We start from the raw sequence: 20,333 nt of genomic DNA, 5'->3' as shown, positions 1-20,333 counted from the left end.
CACTCAGGGCATTGTGTTCCTTAATCAGTCTGAGTAGCTGTGTGCTGCGCTTAAGGACACCTGCCTGACATGCAGTGATGACTTTGAGATGACGCTCTGATAGCTTTTGCAGCCGTGCCCTTTTCTTTCATGTCATGTAGGCTCCGAAAGTTGATATTTGCTCAGGTCATGGCCCAAGGCACCTTTGTTGTGTACATGGTTAACACCCTCCACTTGGGCCTTCAATGACTTTCTTTCCTCCGTTTGTTTAACTCTCATTTCGATTTAAAGAACGGCCTGGAGCTTTTAACAATGAGTGTCATTCTTCAATAGAGGAAAGCATGTTGTTTAGTTCACACAGGTTAGGTAGGTTTTATCTGTTTGATTGCTCAAAGCAGGCTTGATTGTTCTGCCAGGAATTGGTGGTTCGCCATAAAGAAATACATGCATAAAAAATGTACAAAAATATGTTGATTTTGTGCATTGCCAGGATATCCGGTTCACGTTTGATGTCGCTTCTGCTAAGTCACTGCTAAAATCCGAAAGGTACAAGCTTTCTTCGACTTCTGTCTCAGACCTGAAACTAAATCATGTGTCTGCATATGAAGATGTTTTAAAAACATGCATTTCTGTTAATGCATGAAACTTGCAACGGATTGTTTTTTTTTAAGCTTTTTACCTTTAGTGATTAGCTTTGTTTTGCATGTGTAGCTCAGATGTGGTTAGCTCTCTGAATGAGAGCAGATACTGTGAGCCTCAGTGAATAGACAGGAGAGATCCCACACATCACCCACCCACTTACAATCACACACACACTTATGATGCCCTTTTTCCCAATTACAACTCCCACGCTCACTGTCACATGCGCTCTTATACACTTTCTCCAGCCAAAAACCACAAATTCTTCCACAGACAATAAGGATTCTTCACTCACTGTGTTTCAAGAGAAAATCAGAGCTCATTCGTATGCTCACACTGAAAATTTAACGGCGATGGCATATGATGGCCGCTCTCGGATGTCTTGTAGATGCATGTGCGGTCAAACACGCACACTGTTTCTGAAAGAGACCTTCAGAAGCAAAAACGTTTAAACTGGTCTCCATTGTTTCGCCCCATTGTTCCAAAAGGCCACTTTCTCTGCTTTAGATTTGAGGAAGGGAGGGAGAATGATATATTTAGCAGCTCACAGTCCTCTGGTCACAAATACAGGAATTCCTGAGAGATTTTGGTTGTGTGCACCAAGGGGCTCGAGTTAGTGGGAGAAAAATGAAGAATGAGGATGCCACAAAAATATACAAATTTGTCGTTACTTGTCAGTGATAATGAATAACATCAGATTGATTGATTGTGAAATGGCAGAGGATTTGTTTTCAGCGGATGTGTAAATCTGGTTTATTGACTGATGGTACATGGAGGGACTGGAAGTGTTTGGGAAAATTGCTTTGAAAATGGACATTTTTTGCAGTACAATTTGGCGCCACTAGAGGCACAGAAATGACACACTTTACGTTAATGCCACTTCATATCATTTTTTTACGAGCTATGACACGTGTTTTTGGATAATCTCACACAATTGATCATTGTCTCTGGTTTAAACCACGCAATACAAAACAGAAACATTTGCGGAAGTGACTGTGACGTATATTGCACGAGCGATTGCACAGTCCATGAAATAGCAGAACACTTGACTGTAAGATGTCAGCTTGGCTCTCTTTGCATTTTATGTTTCCTAAAAAAAAAATGCTTGCGATCTCCTCTCAACTCTGCAAACTGCAAAAATAACTACCTGGTGGTAGTTATACACTAGAGGGAGTAAAATTCTGACACCTTTTATTCCTTTTTAAACAAATTTACAGAGTTTCGATGAACAAAACATAATTTGAACATAATTACTTGAAGAATATCATGTTATGCTTAAAAAATTATACATATAAATTTATATAATATATATAATATTTTTATGCTGGGATATCTGAAAACTACTCATTACTATCAGTCCACTGATATTTCAATTTCAAACCACCCCAATACGTACCCATAAAAAAATTTGCCTGAGTTCAAATATTAAAACAGTTTTTAGTGTTACTCGTGGACATTTCTCTTTGAAACAAACTGCAAAACGTGCAGTAAGGCAGGTGAAAACTGTTTTGCAAAAAGTGCACAAAGCTACATATTTTTATGAATATTTTTATTTATTTATTATTAATTTATTTATTTTTATAAATATTTTTCAATTGCATTTCTGGTTTTGTAGTAAAATTATTTCCAGACTCATTGGTAAACATGCCTCATTTCCATAATTCCAAACAAACGTTTTATTTATGTTAACACTGACATTTTTTAATGACAAAATTGGTGTTAATGAATATCACTTTTTTTTTTTTGTACACTAACATTTGAACTTATATATTTAGATAATTTAGACAATTACATATCTTAATTTCTTTGGATAATTTAGCGGGGAAAAAAGGATGGAAAAACATGTCTACATTAATTGTATTGGAATTTTACTGTATTTTACTTTTAATTAACAACATAGTCTGAAATTATTAAGGAAGAATCTGCTAATATTATACATTTGTTATACATATTATACGTTTTAAAAAATAAATAAACAGTGTAATAAAAATCGAATTGTTTTGGCTACATTGCTCATGTAGTGTTGCTGTGAAAATCTTGGCCTGACATTTAAAGCAGTTTTCCCCCTCACTGAGGATTTTGCGTCGCTTCATTTGGCGAGGTGTTTCTTCGTGCCACCACATACCACAAGACGCAATAGCACAAGTGCAGCAGTATTGCACATTTCCTGTCTGCAGATTCCGTCTTTCATAACAAGATGTCTCATTTGAGAAGATTTCTGAACTTTCCGCCCATTGAGCTGGTTCATGGCAGTTGACAGTTGTAGTGTGCGGGCCAGGCAGAAGTTAATTTGTTTGCTAAGCGTCCAGATGAATTCTTCTTCCTCTCCACTCAGGCTTAATGTTTGTGTGTTCATGTGTGTATGAGTCGGTCTCTTTCTGCTCAATGAGACATAGAGCTGCCATGCTGGCGCCCCTGGGATCTCCATGAATAAATGATCTTGCTTTTTCATTCTTATTCTTTCGTCCCAGAAAAGAAGAGAGAAACTCACTTTGTGTGTATTACGGGGGATGCAGCTAGTAGCTAAAAATACCTCTCACAGAATCTTTGTTGCTAAGGCTTGCTCAGCAACTGAACTGGATGCCCCCCCCAGAAAACCCCCTTTAGAGAACCGTTTCTTTCTGTCACTGGAAATGATGGCATAATTTACGTGTCACATAACCACTATTTCTATCCATTAGAGTGAATGTGTGACCCTACCATGGATTTTTCCAGATCAGTGCTCATTTTTCTAAATTTGGAGGACAGTAAAAGCTGAAAACTTTGCAAGTAACTGTGATTTTATGTGTGATCCTGGGCCACAAAATCTTAAAGGCCATTTTCTTGAAATTAGGATTTATATGTCAACTGGTATGGGAAGATAGGACAATATTTGGTTGAGATTTTAAAATCCGAGGGTGAAAAAAAAATGTTTTATACTAAAACCTCTGAAAAAAGGTGGCATCTGAAATTTTCTGCTAAAATGAACATTTTTCTCAAGCTACTATATTTGTTCATTTTTGCTTAGAAAAGGATTTGTACATAAAATTACTGATTATGTAAAAAATTACTGAAAATTACTTGTATATAAAACACACTGTTCAATTCCTGAAAAAAGGGAATAAATAGCTCCTCCTTTGGGATTTGATTGCACAAGAGGATTGAAATGATAGGTGTTTCTCCCTGTTGTCTGTTGATGAATCTTTATGGATCAGTAGAGCACTCCTCAGTGGCCAAAAATGTCTTTGAATAGACTCTTATCCTGTCTTAATCAACCTGGATTTGTTTAAAGAAATCCCAAGAGGCATTTAAACTGTTACTGTCATCCTGCACACACACACACACACACACAGAGAGATTGGACTCTGTAGTAGCACTTACTGAGTGACACTGCCCTGTGGAATTTGATTGATAACAGTAGTAGTAAGGTTCAGACATAAATATCAACATAATGCCTGTTGATGTTATTGTTTATGTATACCACCATTCAAAAGTTCGGGGTCAGTACGATGCATAACAGTTTCCACAAAAATATTAGGTAGCACTGTTTTCAGCATCGATAATTAAGACATGTTTCTTGAGCAGCAAAGCAGCATACTGATCTCTGAAGGTTCATGTGACCCTGAAAACTGGAGTAATGATATTGAAAATTAAGATTTTCATCACAGGACAAATTCGTTTTAAAATATATTAAAATAAACAAAAGAGTTATTTTAAATTATAATGCTATTTTTTTTATTTTTTTTTTAAAAACAGTATTTCTGATTTTATTGTATTTTTGGTGAATATAAGATACTTGACTTAGTAACTGAAGAGTAATGTTTTTCTCAGACAAGCATTATTGTTCATGCTTCTCATATATATTCTGTACATTTTAAGTTTACAATCTCCTAAATGTTATTTTTGTTCATATTTAGCAGTACATTAGCGAATAGATGGCAGATATGGACTAAAAGCCACAAAACTCATTTATTATTGAAGTTAAAGGTATTACAGTCATTAGATCCATTATATTCAGTTCAGAATCAGGATCTCCCATCCTCCAATGTTTCACTCAATACGGATCCAGCAGAGGGCAGTTTCTCCATATACGTCACATAATAGCTTCTTGTGAAGAGCAGATAACTGGTTATCTTGAAAACGTAAGTGTCTGCAATCTCAGCAGCCATCAGCTGTCCCCTCTTCCTCCTTGAGAGAGGTGTTCTGCTCTCTTTACACTCAATACCAGTGGTCATCGCAAATAAATTGAAACTACAGTGGAACTAACTCAGAGGAACTCCAAAAAGCAAAGTTCTCCAAACAAATCGGGTAGTATAGAGTACTAATGCGGCATCTTCACAAGTTACGTCATGGCAAATGTTTATAATGTCATCAGTGTTGATGTTGATGGCCTTTTCCTCCACAGCTCATTAATACAGCACAAGGACTCTACTGTGTTTGATATAAGAACGCCTCATCTAACCTTTGAGCTCACCGTTTTTTTGTTTTTATTTTAGAATGTCACAAGAGAGGAAGAGGATGATAAGACAACATCCCTCACAGAAGAAGAGGTTAAAGCTAAAATAGATGACTACAACTCCAAAGTGACGGAGAATGGAATGAAATTAGTGAGTACCGATTTGCCAACAAAGCCTTTGCGCTCGGTGTTGTAATTTGAGAATGACCTGACTGAAGTTGCTTTGTTTTCCTCCAGAGCTCGGACGGCACATACACTGGTTTCATAAAGGTTCATTTGAAGTTGCGCAGGCCCGTGACTGTATTTTCTGTGGACGGGAAGTCACCAGGACCTTGTTCCTCTTCTGATAGTTCAGATAACCGCACATCCTTTTACCTGCCCAGTGAGGCCGTTAAACAGCTACACATCAGCAGCACCACAACGGTCAGGGAGGTCATTCAGGGCCTGCTGAAGAAGTTCATGGTACAGGATAACCCACGGAAGTTCGCCCTCTACCGCCTGACCCGTCGAGACAGTCAGGGTAAGCCTTCAAGTGTAGTATTGAATAGTATATAATAAATACACATGTAATAAATGCTAAGGTATTGTTTGCTTGATTTTTTTTTCCAGATCTTTTCCAGAAGCTGCCGTTATCAGAATGCCCACTCTACTTGAGGCTAGTAGCAGGTCCTGATCTGGAGAACTTGTCTTTTGTACTCAAAGAAAATGAGACTGGCGAGGTGGAGGTGAGCTTTTCTATTCTGTCTAAAAATATATATACTTTTTATATTTGCCCACCACTATAAGTATGATCAAGCATTTTAATCATTTAATGAAACGCTCACAAAATGTCAAAGATTTCAGGATTTACTATCCTTGTGGAGACATTTGGTCCTTACGGTGTAGCATAAATAAGTACACACACACGTTTGAAAAAACAGGGAAAAAATAATGAAAAAAAATAGTAAACAATGTTTATCTGAAAGCAGTATAAACAGGTTTTCTGTATGGGTTAGGCTCTAACATTACAAATATAAACTTATATTAGATCTGTACTTTATATTTATATTTTTTAGCCTGCTTTATCATTTTAAAAATCAAAAAACATTATTGCAATGATTTTGTATACTTTTTTCATGTTAATGTAATTAATAATGTGAACTAATGTGGTAATATAAAAATCGTCTTTTCATCCTTTGTTTTCAGTCGGACTCTTAACGTCCCGATAAACACATTGACATAAGCCACGCAATTAACCTAACGCATGCAAACAAAAACATAGGTTTAATAGACAGTTCTATTCCAGACAAATATTTTTCTCTCTCATTTATTTCATATATCTGGCTTTGCTGAAAGGTGTTTTGTCTTCTTTCAGTGGCATGCATTTTCAGTCCCTGAGCTACAGAACTTCCTGATCATACTGGAGAAGGAGGAGAAGGATCGCGTGCGGCAGGTGGAGCAGCGTTACGCTGCCTACAGGGAGAAGTTGCAACAGGCTCTGGGTCAAGTTGAGAGCAAACCGGGCTAATGTGGGACAACGAATCTCCTTCACCCCACTGAGCCAACACTGGGCCAGCCTGGAGGACCAGTAGCCCAACAGACGCACTCAAAACCTCCACTCAGGACTTTGTACAAGCTCTCAGCATGCTTCTGTGACCTTTAACCCCCAAAAGACGGGCAAAGGGATCGAGACATGGCTAAGACGAAGAGGAGGTTGGAACTAAAGCTTAGTACTTCAAGAGTAATTCTTCTCTCCAGAAATGGCACACTGTTGAAAGCCCAGGAATATGTTTCTGGCAGTCATGCTTTTTTGATATGAATGGGTTTCATTTTGTTGTTGTTTTTTTTTTTTTCCCTCATACCCCGTATGTTTGTGTTTTTTTACATGCTGCTGCTATTGCTGCTACTGCAAGTGTTACTTAAAGCATGACTTTCCCTTTGGTCTCTCTGCTTGTGTCTACCGCATGTCCTCTATCAGGGAATATCTATATGAAAGAGCGGAGTGAAAAAGCTGTTCTTCTCCAAAAAGGAAGTGGGGAGGCTTAAGTTACAGAAAATACGATGCCTGCGTGATATCAGAGGACAAATAGTAACTGTGTCCACATATCAAATTATACAGTTCATAAACAATTGTAACATGCTACTGTAAAAACATGAATAATACTGTTTATACTGGAGATTGTCTTAATATAACTATAAACGTACTGTATTACTGATAATGGTTCACCCTACAGCTAAATAGCTCACCCAACTCAAAATAGTCAAAATATCTCTTTCTTTCTATTTAAATGAAGCTCACTGGTCACTATATATTTAAAAAAAAGTGTTTGAATAAATCTGGGCCGCTGAGCATTTTCAGAGGCAGACATTTTGAGCTCCTCTGGCCCACGTTTAGACCGAGAGAGTCTCTCAAGTGCAGGGAGCATCAGTGGATGTGAGGATTGTGGGCTGTGGTTATCTGGTAAGCTTTTCTGAATCACTTCGGCTTTTAGCACATACGGTAAATACACAAGGTCATGCTAGATTAGAGGGCATCTCCTAGATCAGCTCTCTGAAAAGCTCTGCGGATCCAAACCACAAGCTGCATCTCAATCTGTATTACACCAAAGGAAAACAGAACACGCTCCCTCTATTGTAATTATGAAATGAAGCTTTTATGAAGTTCTTATCGCTAACGTAAAGCGAAAAGTCAGGATGTCTGTGATTTGCACACAGACAAAAACCACTGAGTGGTCCGCCAGTATGTACAGTCAATATTATTCTGTACAGGGAACATGAGATGGATTTAACTTTTTTTTTTTCCTTTTTTGCTTCGATAATAAGCCTATTTTATTGCGCGTCTGCTGAATTCTGGAGGTGCATGTGAATTGAACGTGTCTGTGACACTGAGGGAATTTATTTTTTGTGAAGAACCTTCAATAGCACTGAAGCGGTTTTCCATATTGGTCGGGAATAACTGTGAACCCGTAATTTGATGTACTAGGCACTGATATATCATTTCTCTTGTCCCTTAAAGTCGCAGTCTCTTAAATTACCAAACGTGACATCTTTAGCGAGCAGATTTGTGATGGCAGAGGACTCGGTTATAATTCGGACTGGTAGAGGTTTGTAGAGGCACTTTAAAGTCATACGTTTCCATTTGGATCATTCTGCCCATGTGCTCGGCCTGTATATTTTGATCTTGTATGGGTACAAATCCTGCTGGACTGGAAGTATCACTTCTACTCTTAGCAAGCGGCAGGGCTTTGATTGTCTGCTCAGGATGCTTCTCCCTGACAGCCATGTTCCTGCTGGCAGTGCCTTTAGTCTCTGTGTAGCTTATCTTGACTGTGTACTGTACATATGCTCTAGATGTCCTTCCCTATAACTCCATATTGAGAGAGTTCACACACATTCAGTGGCAGTTGCCAGGTGCTTTCAATGTCTGAGCCATTAAGTCATTAAGTCATCTGGGACTTTTTAGGATTAGTGTTTAAAATATTGAAGTGTGCGTATGTGTGTGTGTGTGCGTGCGTGTGTGTGCGTTTGTTTAATTTATTTTTGGTTTAGTTTCAGTGTGTGTAAACTTGAATATGTGGATGAATCAGTAATATTTGGCAATCTTTTTTTTTTTGAGTATCAAATGTTTAAAATGTCTAGTAAGCTGTAAATATACTGAAGAATGAAATAAAAGGTCACCCTTTCATGGTGATGAGTGTCTTTTATTTACACTGAAGTAAATGAAGCAACTAACTGGGGTTATGAACAAATAAAAAATAAATGTTACAATACATTTTAGAAATACAATATATATAATATATATACAATATCTATAATAAAAAAAAAAAAAAAATATATATATATATATATATATATATATATATATAGAGAGAGAGAGAGAGAGAGAGAGAGAGAGAGAGAGAGAGAGAGAGACAAATAACTTATATATAATAATATATTAATATATAATAATATATTAAATTATTATAAATACAACATAAATATAATATTTGCTATATAAAAATGATTTTTTTACCTTTATGGTTAAACTAAATCATGCATCTTAAAATTTTTTAAATTAATTTTTTTACAAATGTACTAACAATTCTATAGTTTTAATTATTTAAAATTTAATTTACAAATCTGTTTAGAAATAATAAATTGAAATGAGCCAATTAGCTTTTTAACTATTATAACATAACTATAATTTTTGAAATATAAAAAAAAAATCTTTTTTTTTTTACCTTTATGGTAATAATTATAAATTATAGGAAATAAAGCAGTTTAACATCAACACTAGCGTAGCATCAAGATTGCACAAGCCATACAAAACCAGCAGAGGGAACCCTAATCATGTCGTTTAAATGCATACACATCTTGCTCCTAGTGCAAAAGTTGTCCAAATGTGATTTGTAATATAGTACTTGTAATCTAGCTACTATGCATGCTAAACCATGTATTTATACGAGACTGTGTAGCAGTGCAATGACAGCAACTACTCTGCTGTGTGTAAAACAAATAAGAAAAGCCAAGGGTCATATAGCGCAATGTACATGTTTGTGTATACATGGCAGATTACAAGAAAAGCATGCGACTTTCAGCTGTAAGTGTAGTTTGAACTGGCTCCACACTTTAAATAAACACTCGGTAAAATCCACCTACAGTTTCAACAGCATGTCCGTACTTGGACAAGTCTTGCAATATTTAAAGGACAACCAGAAACCTTTTAAGTCCCCACAAAAAGACAGCAGTTGTGAGTGTCCATCATAAAGTTCAAGAGCCCTGATGAGATGCAAGTGCTCACACCCATTCAGTCTGCTATTGAGAGGTCAGTCTGAAAACAATGTCAATATGTCATCTGAAGACGCAAATATAGACAGGTTTCAGCTTCCCCTAAGACTGACGGCTAAGAATAGCATACTATGGCTGCGGTCCTGTTGTAAGAACACCCAATATAGCTTGACGTGTCTCACCATATCGCCGCTGTCACCCCTGCATGTGTTCTTCTGCCTGTGTTGATCTATATCTGGGCTCTGAAGAGTTTAACAACAACACCAGACTTGCCAAGGCGATTTAGGATATGCAGCACAGCTTAGGATAACACTGGGTTTGTTGTGTTTTGATATTTTCCATATTTATCTCGCAATAAATCTTGCACCTTCTTTTTGGAGATTGCTGTTTTAGGTGTGCCATCTGTTTTTAGTTTATGAGTAGGTAATATAATACTTCAAATTTCCAATAATAAAAAAAAAAACAACGTTCACTTACACTGATTGAAAGTTTGCTATTCAGTGATGCCATCATAATATTTGAATACTAGGTCACAGGTGGTCTTCTTTTTTACATTAATTTGCATACTTTTTAAAATCTCTATATATTCCATGTTTAAACTGCAAATGGGGCACAGTGGACAAAGATATCACATTTTAGTTTTAACCTTTTGTCTTTGTATGCAAGTTTCCGTCTTGTCTAGCCATTTAATAATTTTACAGTGTTGGTGAAAAAGAAAATCTAAACATAAAAATGTAAATGCAAAATGTACCAGTGTATAAAACCAACTAAAAATGGTGTCAATTCACTTGCAGTATCATAACATTATCCATTTAATTTAATGGGTAACACTTTACAATAAGGTTAGTTAGTTATCATTAGTTAATAGCATTTATTAATCTTAGATCATGTTAATTTCAGCATTTACTAATGCATTGTTAAAAGCAAAAGTTTTGTATGTTAACATTAGCACTGAGAACTAATATAGAACTAATATTTTATTAACTAACATCAACAAAGATTAATAAAGAATGTAATAAACATAGTATTCATTGTTCGTTTGTGTTAAGTAATACATTACCTAATGACACCTTATTGTAAAGTATTGCCATTTAATGAATAGAAACACCTTAATGATATTAATATAATTTTTTTTTTTTTTACAAATTTATTTAAACATTTGCATGCTCTACATTATACAAGAAAAAAAGGTCATTTTACAAAACAACAACAACAAAACACTTTCTCCTATGTGACTAGTATGGCTCAGATGTAAAACTAAATTTAATTTCCTCTTGCAAGTCTAAAAGTCTATGCGCGTAAATAAAATAAAAATGAAAAATGATGTAATCGCCATTGCTGAAATCACATGAGTAATTAATATTCGCGTTCCATTTTTGTTTTGTTTATGTCTTAAACTCCCTCTCCGGTAAACAGAGCCATTTTGGCTCAACAGGCACTTCCTTGTATCTCAGCCCATTTGTTAAGCCCTGAATCCAAAGGAAGTTTGAGCCAGAATGGCGTTGTTTTGGCCGCGCCCCGGGCAGTCCCCCGTTTGATGACGTCGCGCTGGGCGAAGCTGAAGACGCTCTTAGCAACAAGCTAAGAAACCGCACATCTATACGCGCACCATTAAGAGACGGAACCCGCATCCAAACCACTCAGAAGATTGGCGAGAGCACTTGTTTGACACGTCTGAAAGTGTTTGGAAGTGTTTCTGAGTTAATTTGACCTCCTTGTTTCTATAATGAAAGCAAGGTAGGCTTGTACTATCCGGGAACGAGGAAACGCTAGCCTGAGCTTTAGCTGCCCGCTGGACCGTGTGCTCGGGCTGGGATGACTCTTCTGTTCAAACCAATAACACGAAATTTAAGAGAGGGGAAAAGCGGAGGTAATCGACATCTGTTTAATGTCTGGACTCAATCTCATTGTGCTTTAAGGAGACAGTTTGTCAAGACGGAAACGCTTTTTTGTCCCCTGCAACTTTGAGTCTTCATCATCATCATCATCATCATCATCATCGTTATCGAGGACGACCGATAATACCATAATTTGGTTTCTTCTGATGCATTTGTGAATGTATGCACATCTAGCTCCATTATCTATGGGTTCGGACCTTCTTGCTGGAAATACAGATACCTCTTACTGCTTCTCCAGACCTGCAATACAGGTGGTCAAATTGATAAGCCTCGTGAAAACGGCTTAAAGAGGATCATGCCTGAATCCTGCAGCACTGTGAAATCGTCTATCTAGCCTCTGAACATCTGACAAGCTTCCCCTCGGATATGAGACTCTGTTGATGTTTTAATAATCTCACTAGAAGGACGTTGCGTTGTTGTTTTGGATGGATCTCACTTTAGCGAAAACATTTTTCAGAGGAAAAAGAAATATTTGATGTTGACTGCATGCAACCATGATGATACTGAGCAGAAAACCAGATGGCCCCATAACTGCAGGTAATTATATCCATATGAAATGCAATATCCAGCTCTGTGAGTTTGCTGTGGCTGTTCTTGGTTCACTTGGCAAGTGAAGACAGCCGATTAACTGCTATGAATGCGCTGCCTGTTTTAATAATTCTTTGTTAATGTACTAAAGTAAGCAAATTTAAACAAGCTTCACAATCACATCTTTTTTTCTTTTTTTAATTCCAGCTCATAATGCTGTCACATGTATGTCAGCAGTGAAAATGCACTGGACAGTGAGAACAATAGCCCCTACAGGCTGTATTATGTACATATTAACTGTTTATTGAATTGACATCTTAGCGAGAGATAGTAATGGGAATCTGAATGCTCAATACATGTATAGTATGTGAGGGTTTGTGTAGTTGAACATATCAAAATAGTGTTTAGCATTTAATGTTTTAAACCATCATTTCATGTAGTAACACAGCCTACTGGATTCATTATTTTAAAGGGATGCTCCTCCCCCAAATGAAATTTCTGTCATTATCTATTCAGCCTCGTGTTATCTCGTGTAACACAAAAGAAAATGTTTGTAAAACGAGTCAGTGTTTTTTGTTTGTACTATAAAAGCCAAGGGGGTTCAAAACATCACACTTTTTAATTGTACAGAAAAATAAGCATTTTTTTAAAATACAGAAGAACCAAAGTCATGCAGGTTTGGAGAGACACGAAACTGTCACACTCATTTGTGGATGGAGTTTGCCTTAAGGCAAAAGTGGTCTAGGTCATTAAGATGTTTTAATAACATAATCGGTCAGAGTTGTGGAAACTGCTGAAACTGAAATGAGTCATGAAGCTTGGTTTAATATGTAGCCACCTGCTGTGTAATGTGCTCAAGGAACTGCCTGTTGTCTGGCGCACCTGCAACTTGGTTACATACCTCCCTAAGGGGATTTGTGTTTCTCAGATGGGAACATGTTTTTTTTTTTGTTTTGTTTCTTTTTTTCTTTTCTCCTTATGTTTGTGGAATAGAAATCCTCATTTATTTAAAGGTTGTATTGAGTGATGATCTGGCGAGTGTATTAATATTTTGCTTGTGGATTTCACAATCTAATCCCAGGCTCATTTTCACTCTTTCCCCACAGCACGCCACGGAGACGGTCTGTATGACTCCTACATGCGCAACGATCACATTGTGAACCAAGATGCTGATGTGAATGGGCAGAGTCCCTCTGGACTGCCCCCTCTCCCCAAACACACTGTAAGTCCGGACTTCCTCTTCCCCCAGATTCTCTCACTGGATTCTTTCAGTGAGCACTAGATGAACATATTTCCTTAGTGCTCACATAAACAGTTCTAAAAAACAGCTTGAAAATCTAACCCACTGGGATGTCTCGTGTATGTTAATTTTTCGATTTCTGATCTTTGAGCTTAATATGTTCAAATATTTTTTCACCCCATAAGCACACTTGTGCATCTTGGAATGTCACATTTTTAGACAAGCTTCATTCTGATAGTGGTACAAGTTACATCTGCAGCACATTATGCAGTCTGTTTATTGTGCCTCGCAGCATGTGTATCACATCTTTCAATAGATAAACCGTGATTTAATCAAATTTCTATTTTTATGGTGAGCAAATAGACTAAAACAGTATCAGTTGTTCAAACTGAACAGACGAAGCCTTTCAGTGAGGTCCGTGTAGCTTGCAGCATGATACGCCAACGTGGGATGATGATCAAGGATATGATAATCCGATTCTCCACTGTACTATTATGCAATAAGTAATTCTGCGTATGTGTTGGATCTGGTGACATTATTTTCAGTCATGAGACTATAATCACTTCTTTGCTTTCTACTATACTGGACTTCTGTAATCATAAGGACAAGAGCAATGTAATTGCTTTTTACCCTCAGTGAATAATTAACTAGCAATTGGTCTTCCGTAAATGTTCAATAAACAATCTGGGAGGGGGCAACTTTGATTTTCTGGCATTTGTGGTACAAGCACTCATGGCAGCTTCCAGTAGTTCCAATCATTCATTTAGCCAATGACACAACAGATTTCATTTAGGTCATGTACTCCTTGTTTAGTCAACCAAGCTTTTTTTGTTGTGATTGAACAGCTGATACATTTGGCTCTGTAGTATCCTTCAGTTCCCTACACTCTGGTTTCTATTTATGTCTCACTCCTTGGAACTGCCTTTCCATGCCCCCTCCTCCTCCTCAAACAATTGGCACAGTTTACTAGGCACCTTATAATTTTATCTACATGACCTAATTTTTTGTCCTTTTGCTTTCTTCTTTTTCTTCTTGTGCTATATGCAGAACCAAGCAGGCAACGTCTTGGCCTGAACTATAAATCTTTGATGGTGGAATCTTAAATAGGAATGGGAATAGGAGCAGTTATGGTACATTAAACATCCTGAATGTGAAAGATGGTTCCTCTATTCCCAGTCACTTAGGAAAGCACACTGTGTCTAGTGTAAGCAACTGCTATTTATGAAATGTTTATCTTGTAAGGCAAAAATTTAGTGCATATTTAATGATATAGTTAGGTCTATCGGCAATTCCTCAACCACTGAGATTTCTTCCCAAGCGCTGTGCTAAAAGTATGTGTAGGAACTCTTATGGTGAAGCTTCTAAAAGCAAATTTCCACATTACTTGTTTTTTCAGTCAACTGAAGCACAGTTAAGTCTGAATTTAAATCACATTTCTGCTTTGTTTTGAAGCGTTCCCCATTTTAGCAGGTCTTAACAATTAGACTCTTGCCTTTATAGGTTTTTCCTGTATACTGTGAGAGTACGAAAGTAACATCCTGTTCCACCAGTTTTCAGTTCACGTTCCAGTCAGACTGCAAAGACTGTGTCTGGCATTCTCTGTCACCACGATTATCACTCATGCATCAAACCCCTCCGCTGGTCTCATGTTATTCCCAGGGTTACTCGGCAGCTGATCAATTCTGCACGTTTGCACTATTGATTGTTTAACACTGGTCTGATAAAACCTCAGAGCTGCAGTACATTGATTTTTTTTTTCTTTTACACAGAAGCTAGAAGCAATTAAAGGAAGCCTCTCTTTGATTTTGAACATCCATTTAGCTGAAAATAATGTTGACATGAGGTTGACTAAATTTTGTTTTAACTATTTGACAAACTGCTAAAAAATCTCTTTCTTTTTTGAAGGGTGTGAACAAGCCTACAATGAAGGATCACCAAGCAATCCGTGGAGGACAGGTGAAAGTGAAGTATGTTTACGAGGACACCTACAACCGCAAACTTAATGGAGTTAGCCAGCACAATGGCACAAGCCAAGTACCAGCTAAGCCCCAGCCTGCAATCTCCAAAGAGAGAAGCGTGGACAGCAACAGTTCTGTGAAGTCTTCAGAGAGCTCAACAAAAGTCACAAAGCTGGGTAGCCCAATGACCCCCGATCAAGCTCTCAAGCAATACTGGCAGCAGCTGACTACCTTGGAGCAGCAGGAGATCCATAACTATCCAGAGATCTATTTCCTGGGACCAAATGCGAAGAAAAGGCAGGCAGTAGCCGGGGGCACCAATAACAGTGGATATGATGACGACCAGGGAGGATACATCCATGTACCTCATGACCACCTTGCCTATCGATATGAGTTCCTCAAGGTGATCGGCAAAGGTAGTTTTGGACAAGTGGCGAAGGTTTACGACCACAAGTTACAGCAGCACCTAGCCTTGAAGATGGTGCGTAACGAGAAGCGCTTCCATCGGCAAGCTGCTGAGGAGATCCGGATTCTGGAGCACCTGAAAAAGCAAGACAAGACGGGAAGCATGAACGTAGTTCACATGTTGGAAAATTTCACCTTCCGCAATCATATATGTATGACTTTTGAGCTGCTTAGCATGAACCTGTACGAGCTCATCAAACGCAACAAGTTCCAGGGTTTCAGTCTCCCGCTGGTGCGCAAGTTTGCACACTCTATTCTCCAATGCTTGGAGGCTCTCCATCGCCATAAGATCATCCACTGTGACCTGAAACCAGAAAATATCTTACTGAAGCAGCAAGGCAGAAGTGGGATCAAGGTCATTGACTTCGGGTCCAGCTGTTTCGATCACCAGCGTGTCTACACGTACATCCAGTCCCGCTTCTACCGTGCACCAGAAGTCATCTTGGGATCTCGATATGGTATGCCTATAGACATGTGGAGCTTTGGTTGCATTCTGGCAGAGCTGCTCACAGGTTACCCTCTCTTTCCTGGTGAAGATGAAGGTGACCAGTTGGCCTGCATGATGGAGCTACTAGGCATGCCACCTCAGAAACTGCTGGAACAAGCCAAGCGTGCCAAGAACTTTATCAGCTCCAAAGGCCACCCACGCTACTGTACGGTCAGCACACTTAGCAATGGCACCGTAGTCCTCAATGGTAGCCGTTCTCGCAGAGGAAAAATGCGAGGTCCCCCAGGAAGCAAGGAGTGGGGGTCGGCCCTCAAAGGCTGTGATGACCCCACGTTCATTGACTTTCTGAAGAAGTGTCTGGATTGGGACTCTAGTACTCGGATGACACCAGTTCAGGCCTTAAGACACCCTTGGCTCTACAAGAGACTGCCCAAGCCTACACCTGGTGGAGAGAAGTCCACAGCGCCCAAACGGATCACAGAGCACAGCACCTCTTTCCCTACTATCATCTCCAAGGTACCCCCTGTCATGGGCTCAACCAACAACAAACTGCGGACCACCATGATGGGGGACTCCACCGGAAGTATACCTTTTCGCACAGTGCTGCCGAAGCTTGTTTCATAGAGATTCCTTAGCTTTTCAGGGATAAAGACATATGTAGCAGTTTTAGAAGTGGATTTTTTTTTCCTGATTTGGTTTTTTTTTTTTTTTTTTTTTTAAACGAGTGTCAAAACTCAAGAGTTTCAATTTTTAATGAAGTTTAACAAGCAAAAAACAATTTTATACAACTATACTGTGTTTTTATCAAATGGCCTTCAGCGTGTAAAATGCAAAGTTGACATCAGGGCTGTTTTATTTACACCTTGGTCTTGAATTGAGTGCTGTTGATTGGAGTGGGTGAAAGTTTGATGCTGACTGCTCATCCTGTCCTTTCTGAAGTTTACACTACTTCTGCTCAGACAAACCTATAACTTTTGCTTGTATGTGACTCTTTCCAAGGGCTTAGAATGGATTTTTACAGTTCTGAGAAAAAAAAACAGACAAACTTTCATTTAAAACCATTTCAAAATGTGTAGTTTAAAGTCTATTTTATCATCACAATGATGGTCTAATTCAGATGAGTACTTTTGTTATTTTAACAGTATCCTCCCTCAGTCACTTGCATCCCAGTGAGAGGTCAAACTCTGTTTATTATTTGAGAAGATATTAGTTTGGATTACTCTAGAACAAGATAAAGAAAGTTATATTTGTTTGTAAGTGGTAGAGTAATACAGGCCACAGTGCTTTTTAATGGCCATGCCCATTCCTGGCATGCCGTGGGAGAGATGGGCACTATTTCACAAGTGTCATAGGAACGTGCTTTTATCAGTGCTGTTTTGAAAGATATTTGTCAGGTTTCATTTGAAGGCAACAGGCAGTATCACGTGTTTGTCTGTACATGGTAGTATGCATTTCCCCTAAGCTGTTAGTGGGGGAAGGGAATTGTTGGCAGTATTTTCAATAACAGTGTGCTGTTTGCACTGAGCGTTGATGGATATAGCTAGTGTGAGGACTTCATAAGTATATACAAAAGGTAGAAGAAATGCATTCTTCAAGGTTGCGTTTGACATTTGAACCTCACCCATGTCCAGCTATTTTTAATATTAAATTTTTTTTGGTTTTTGCAACTATTCTTGCCACACATACTGTGAGAGAAATATATATTTATAAAGATAAAATACCCAACGTTACTAAATATATAATGCAGGGTATTTGCCCTCCCACAGAGCTTAGCGTCAGTAAATCAAGGGGTTAATTTCCAGTAACTTGAATTTGTAGTCTGAAATATCTCTTCATAGTGGCCTATTTTCTTCCCTTTCACTCTTAGGTTTACAGGAGACTCTTGTTCTTTATACAGCTGAGCACACAGCACATTCACCCACCCACAATGGCTCTGGTCAGTGTCTGCACTTTGAGTATTTGTCCATGTGAAATCAGGACAAACAATATATGCATTTGGTTGTTCAGAACGTTGCTGTATGATCTAACGTAAGCATGTTTTTTTTTGACACTGCCTCACTCTTTCTAGCTGTGAATTGAACACGTAATGTTTAGAAGCTAACTGTTGCAAGGTAAGACACTAATCTGCTAAAGGACTGTGAAACCGAATGGCGTGCACAAAGCATCTGTGTGCTACCTGGACCAAGTGGATACCAGGCAAGTAGTTGTGAAAGTCCTCTTAATTGGAAAAACAACATTGTCTTTTCACGCCTCTTTCTCAGGTTCTAACTTTCCTTTGTAGTTTAATGGACATTTATATATGATTCCACATACAAGATGGTGATGGTCTGGCTCTCAATTAAAGCTGGTTTTCAGAAAAGCTTTATCTCTTCAGAGATACTGGTGCTCGAATTAGACTATAAACTGTATGGTGTCTTTGTCCATTCGTAATAATATTTGGGTTCGTACGTGGTCTCCTGCTAAGTTCCAGTTGTTCTGCGTGTTTTTGGAATACATCAGGGAAAAGTGTCCAGGCAAAAGTGGTTTTAGTGTTTTTTCTACCTCTTTCTTGCTTGTGAAATCCATCTTGTATGCTGTAGAGAGATCTCTACCACACAAATAACAGCATCTCGCTCCGCATCATCTGCTTCACTTTGGCGTACCTGCCTGTTATCCTGAACTTTTCACCAAAGCACCCGTTAACTTAGCTGTCTCTCTGTTGTTCGTCTCGGTGCGTGGACCCCTCGGTTTGAGGGAATCTAGTCTTGTGCCTTTTAACTGAACACACTTGACTAAATCAACGCTAAGCACGGGATGACTAATGTTTCTCTTCCAGCTTTAATGGTCAGGTTTTTGTATTGCTTTTATTTCACCCTTTTATAGAGTTTTTACTGTTACTCGTGTTTTAAAGAGAATTGAAAGAGATAATGATGTAATTTTCCTTCTAACTTTGTCTCTTGTCTGTTGGCTATGTGGTTCAGAGCATGATAATCACAGAACGCATGAAAATAAGTGGTAAAGTGAAACGGGATTAAATGACGAGATTTAAATAAGGACGAAGTGTGTGTAAGTAACCAAACGAGCTTGTATTAGTTTCTTTTCTAAAAAAAAAAGGAAAAAGAAATAAAATCATTATTACCAGTCATTTGTTTGAAATTTGTCTTTTTTTCTAACATTCAGAGGTTAGTTGCTCATAAATGACATTTATTGTTTTTCCTCGTTAAGGGGAAAACTGTGTGAACTGACTTCAACTTTTCCACTTTGCAACCGTATGTCACAGATGAATCATTCATACATGCGTTTCATTTTATGAATAGTGCAACTTCCTGCATTTTAACAGGAAGTAATCCAGTTTTAACCCCTTATCTGCACAGACATTACGGTCACTATCCAAACTTACATTTTTATAATTCATGAATAAAAACATTTTGTAATCTGATGTTGATGTACTATTTCCGTGGTAATGCTATGCTAATTTGAAAGGGTTAATTTTTCAATTTATATTTAATTCCTTGTGGGTTTTTTTTTTTTTAAGCGTGATAGGGGAAAAGGCAACAGAGAAGGTTTTTTGAGACAAAGGTCTGAACTATTTTAATGTAGATTTTTCAATATAGTGAAGTAAACACTGAACGGAGCGTGCTTCCAAAGTACTATAACCAGTTCTGCACAATAATGTTCAAGGGGTATTCCATGGCAAACTTTGCTCAAACAAAAAGGCTCCTCAACGATGCTATTTAGGAATGTGCACTAAAACATCATTACAATTTGTATGAACCTTACTTGCATGCTTGCGTTATTATTCATGACACAAGTATGCAAAACGTCTAGAAGCCATAATTGGTTTTTGCGTAAAAATTTTTACTGTCTTGTCCAAAGTATTCAAGAAGAGCTTTGTACAGGTCTGCAGTTTTAATGCACTTGAATTCAGACTCATGTAAACAAGCCTGGCCTCATTTTTAAAACTAATGTGATAAACAACAGATCACCTTATAAAGTGTGTGAACAAATGGGAGAA

General features: G+C 38.0%; 2 protein-coding genes across 4 annotated transcripts in view; both read left to right on the top strand.

Moving 5' to 3' along the window:
• rassf5 (Ras association domain family member 5) overlaps positions 1 to 8,715 on the top strand; it is a 37,480-nt gene extending 28,765 nt beyond the window's left edge. For all 3 annotated transcript variants that reach the window (XM_043252262.1, XM_043252263.1, XM_043252264.1), the window contains 4 exons: positions 5,094 to 5,204; positions 5,291 to 5,573; positions 5,663 to 5,778; positions 6,408 to 8,715. In XM_043252262.1, the coding sequence (XP_043108197.1) occupies positions 5,094 to 5,204; positions 5,291 to 5,573; positions 5,663 to 5,778; positions 6,408 to 6,560 (663 nt within the window). In that variant the 3' untranslated portion in view covers positions 6,561 to 8,715. The remainder of the gene's footprint in view (positions 1 to 5,093; positions 5,205 to 5,290; positions 5,574 to 5,662; positions 5,779 to 6,407) is intronic.
• A 2,623-nt stretch (positions 8,716 to 11,338) lies between these two features.
• On the top strand, positions 11,339 to 19,463 carry dyrk3 (dual specificity tyrosine phosphorylation regulated kinase 3). The gene is made up of 3 exons (XM_043252951.1): positions 11,339 to 12,237; positions 13,335 to 13,450; positions 15,374 to 19,463. Exons 1-3 carry the CDS (start codon positions 12,195 to 12,197, stop codon positions 16,961 to 16,963), a joined length of 1,749 nt encoding a protein of 582 aa, XP_043108886.1. The 5' UTR covers positions 11,339 to 12,194; the 3' UTR covers positions 16,964 to 19,463.
• Positions 19,464 to 20,333: the final 870 nt, after the last annotated feature.

This window comes from Puntigrus tetrazona, chromosome 11 (assembly GCF_018831695.1).
Source record: "Puntigrus tetrazona isolate hp1 chromosome 11, ASM1883169v1, whole genome shotgun sequence".
Classification (NCBI taxonomy): Eukaryota; Metazoa; Chordata; class Actinopteri; order Cypriniformes; family Cyprinidae; genus Puntigrus; species Puntigrus tetrazona.
Note: the sequence above shows the minus strand (reverse complement) of the source record. Positions and strands in the feature narration are given on the sequence as shown.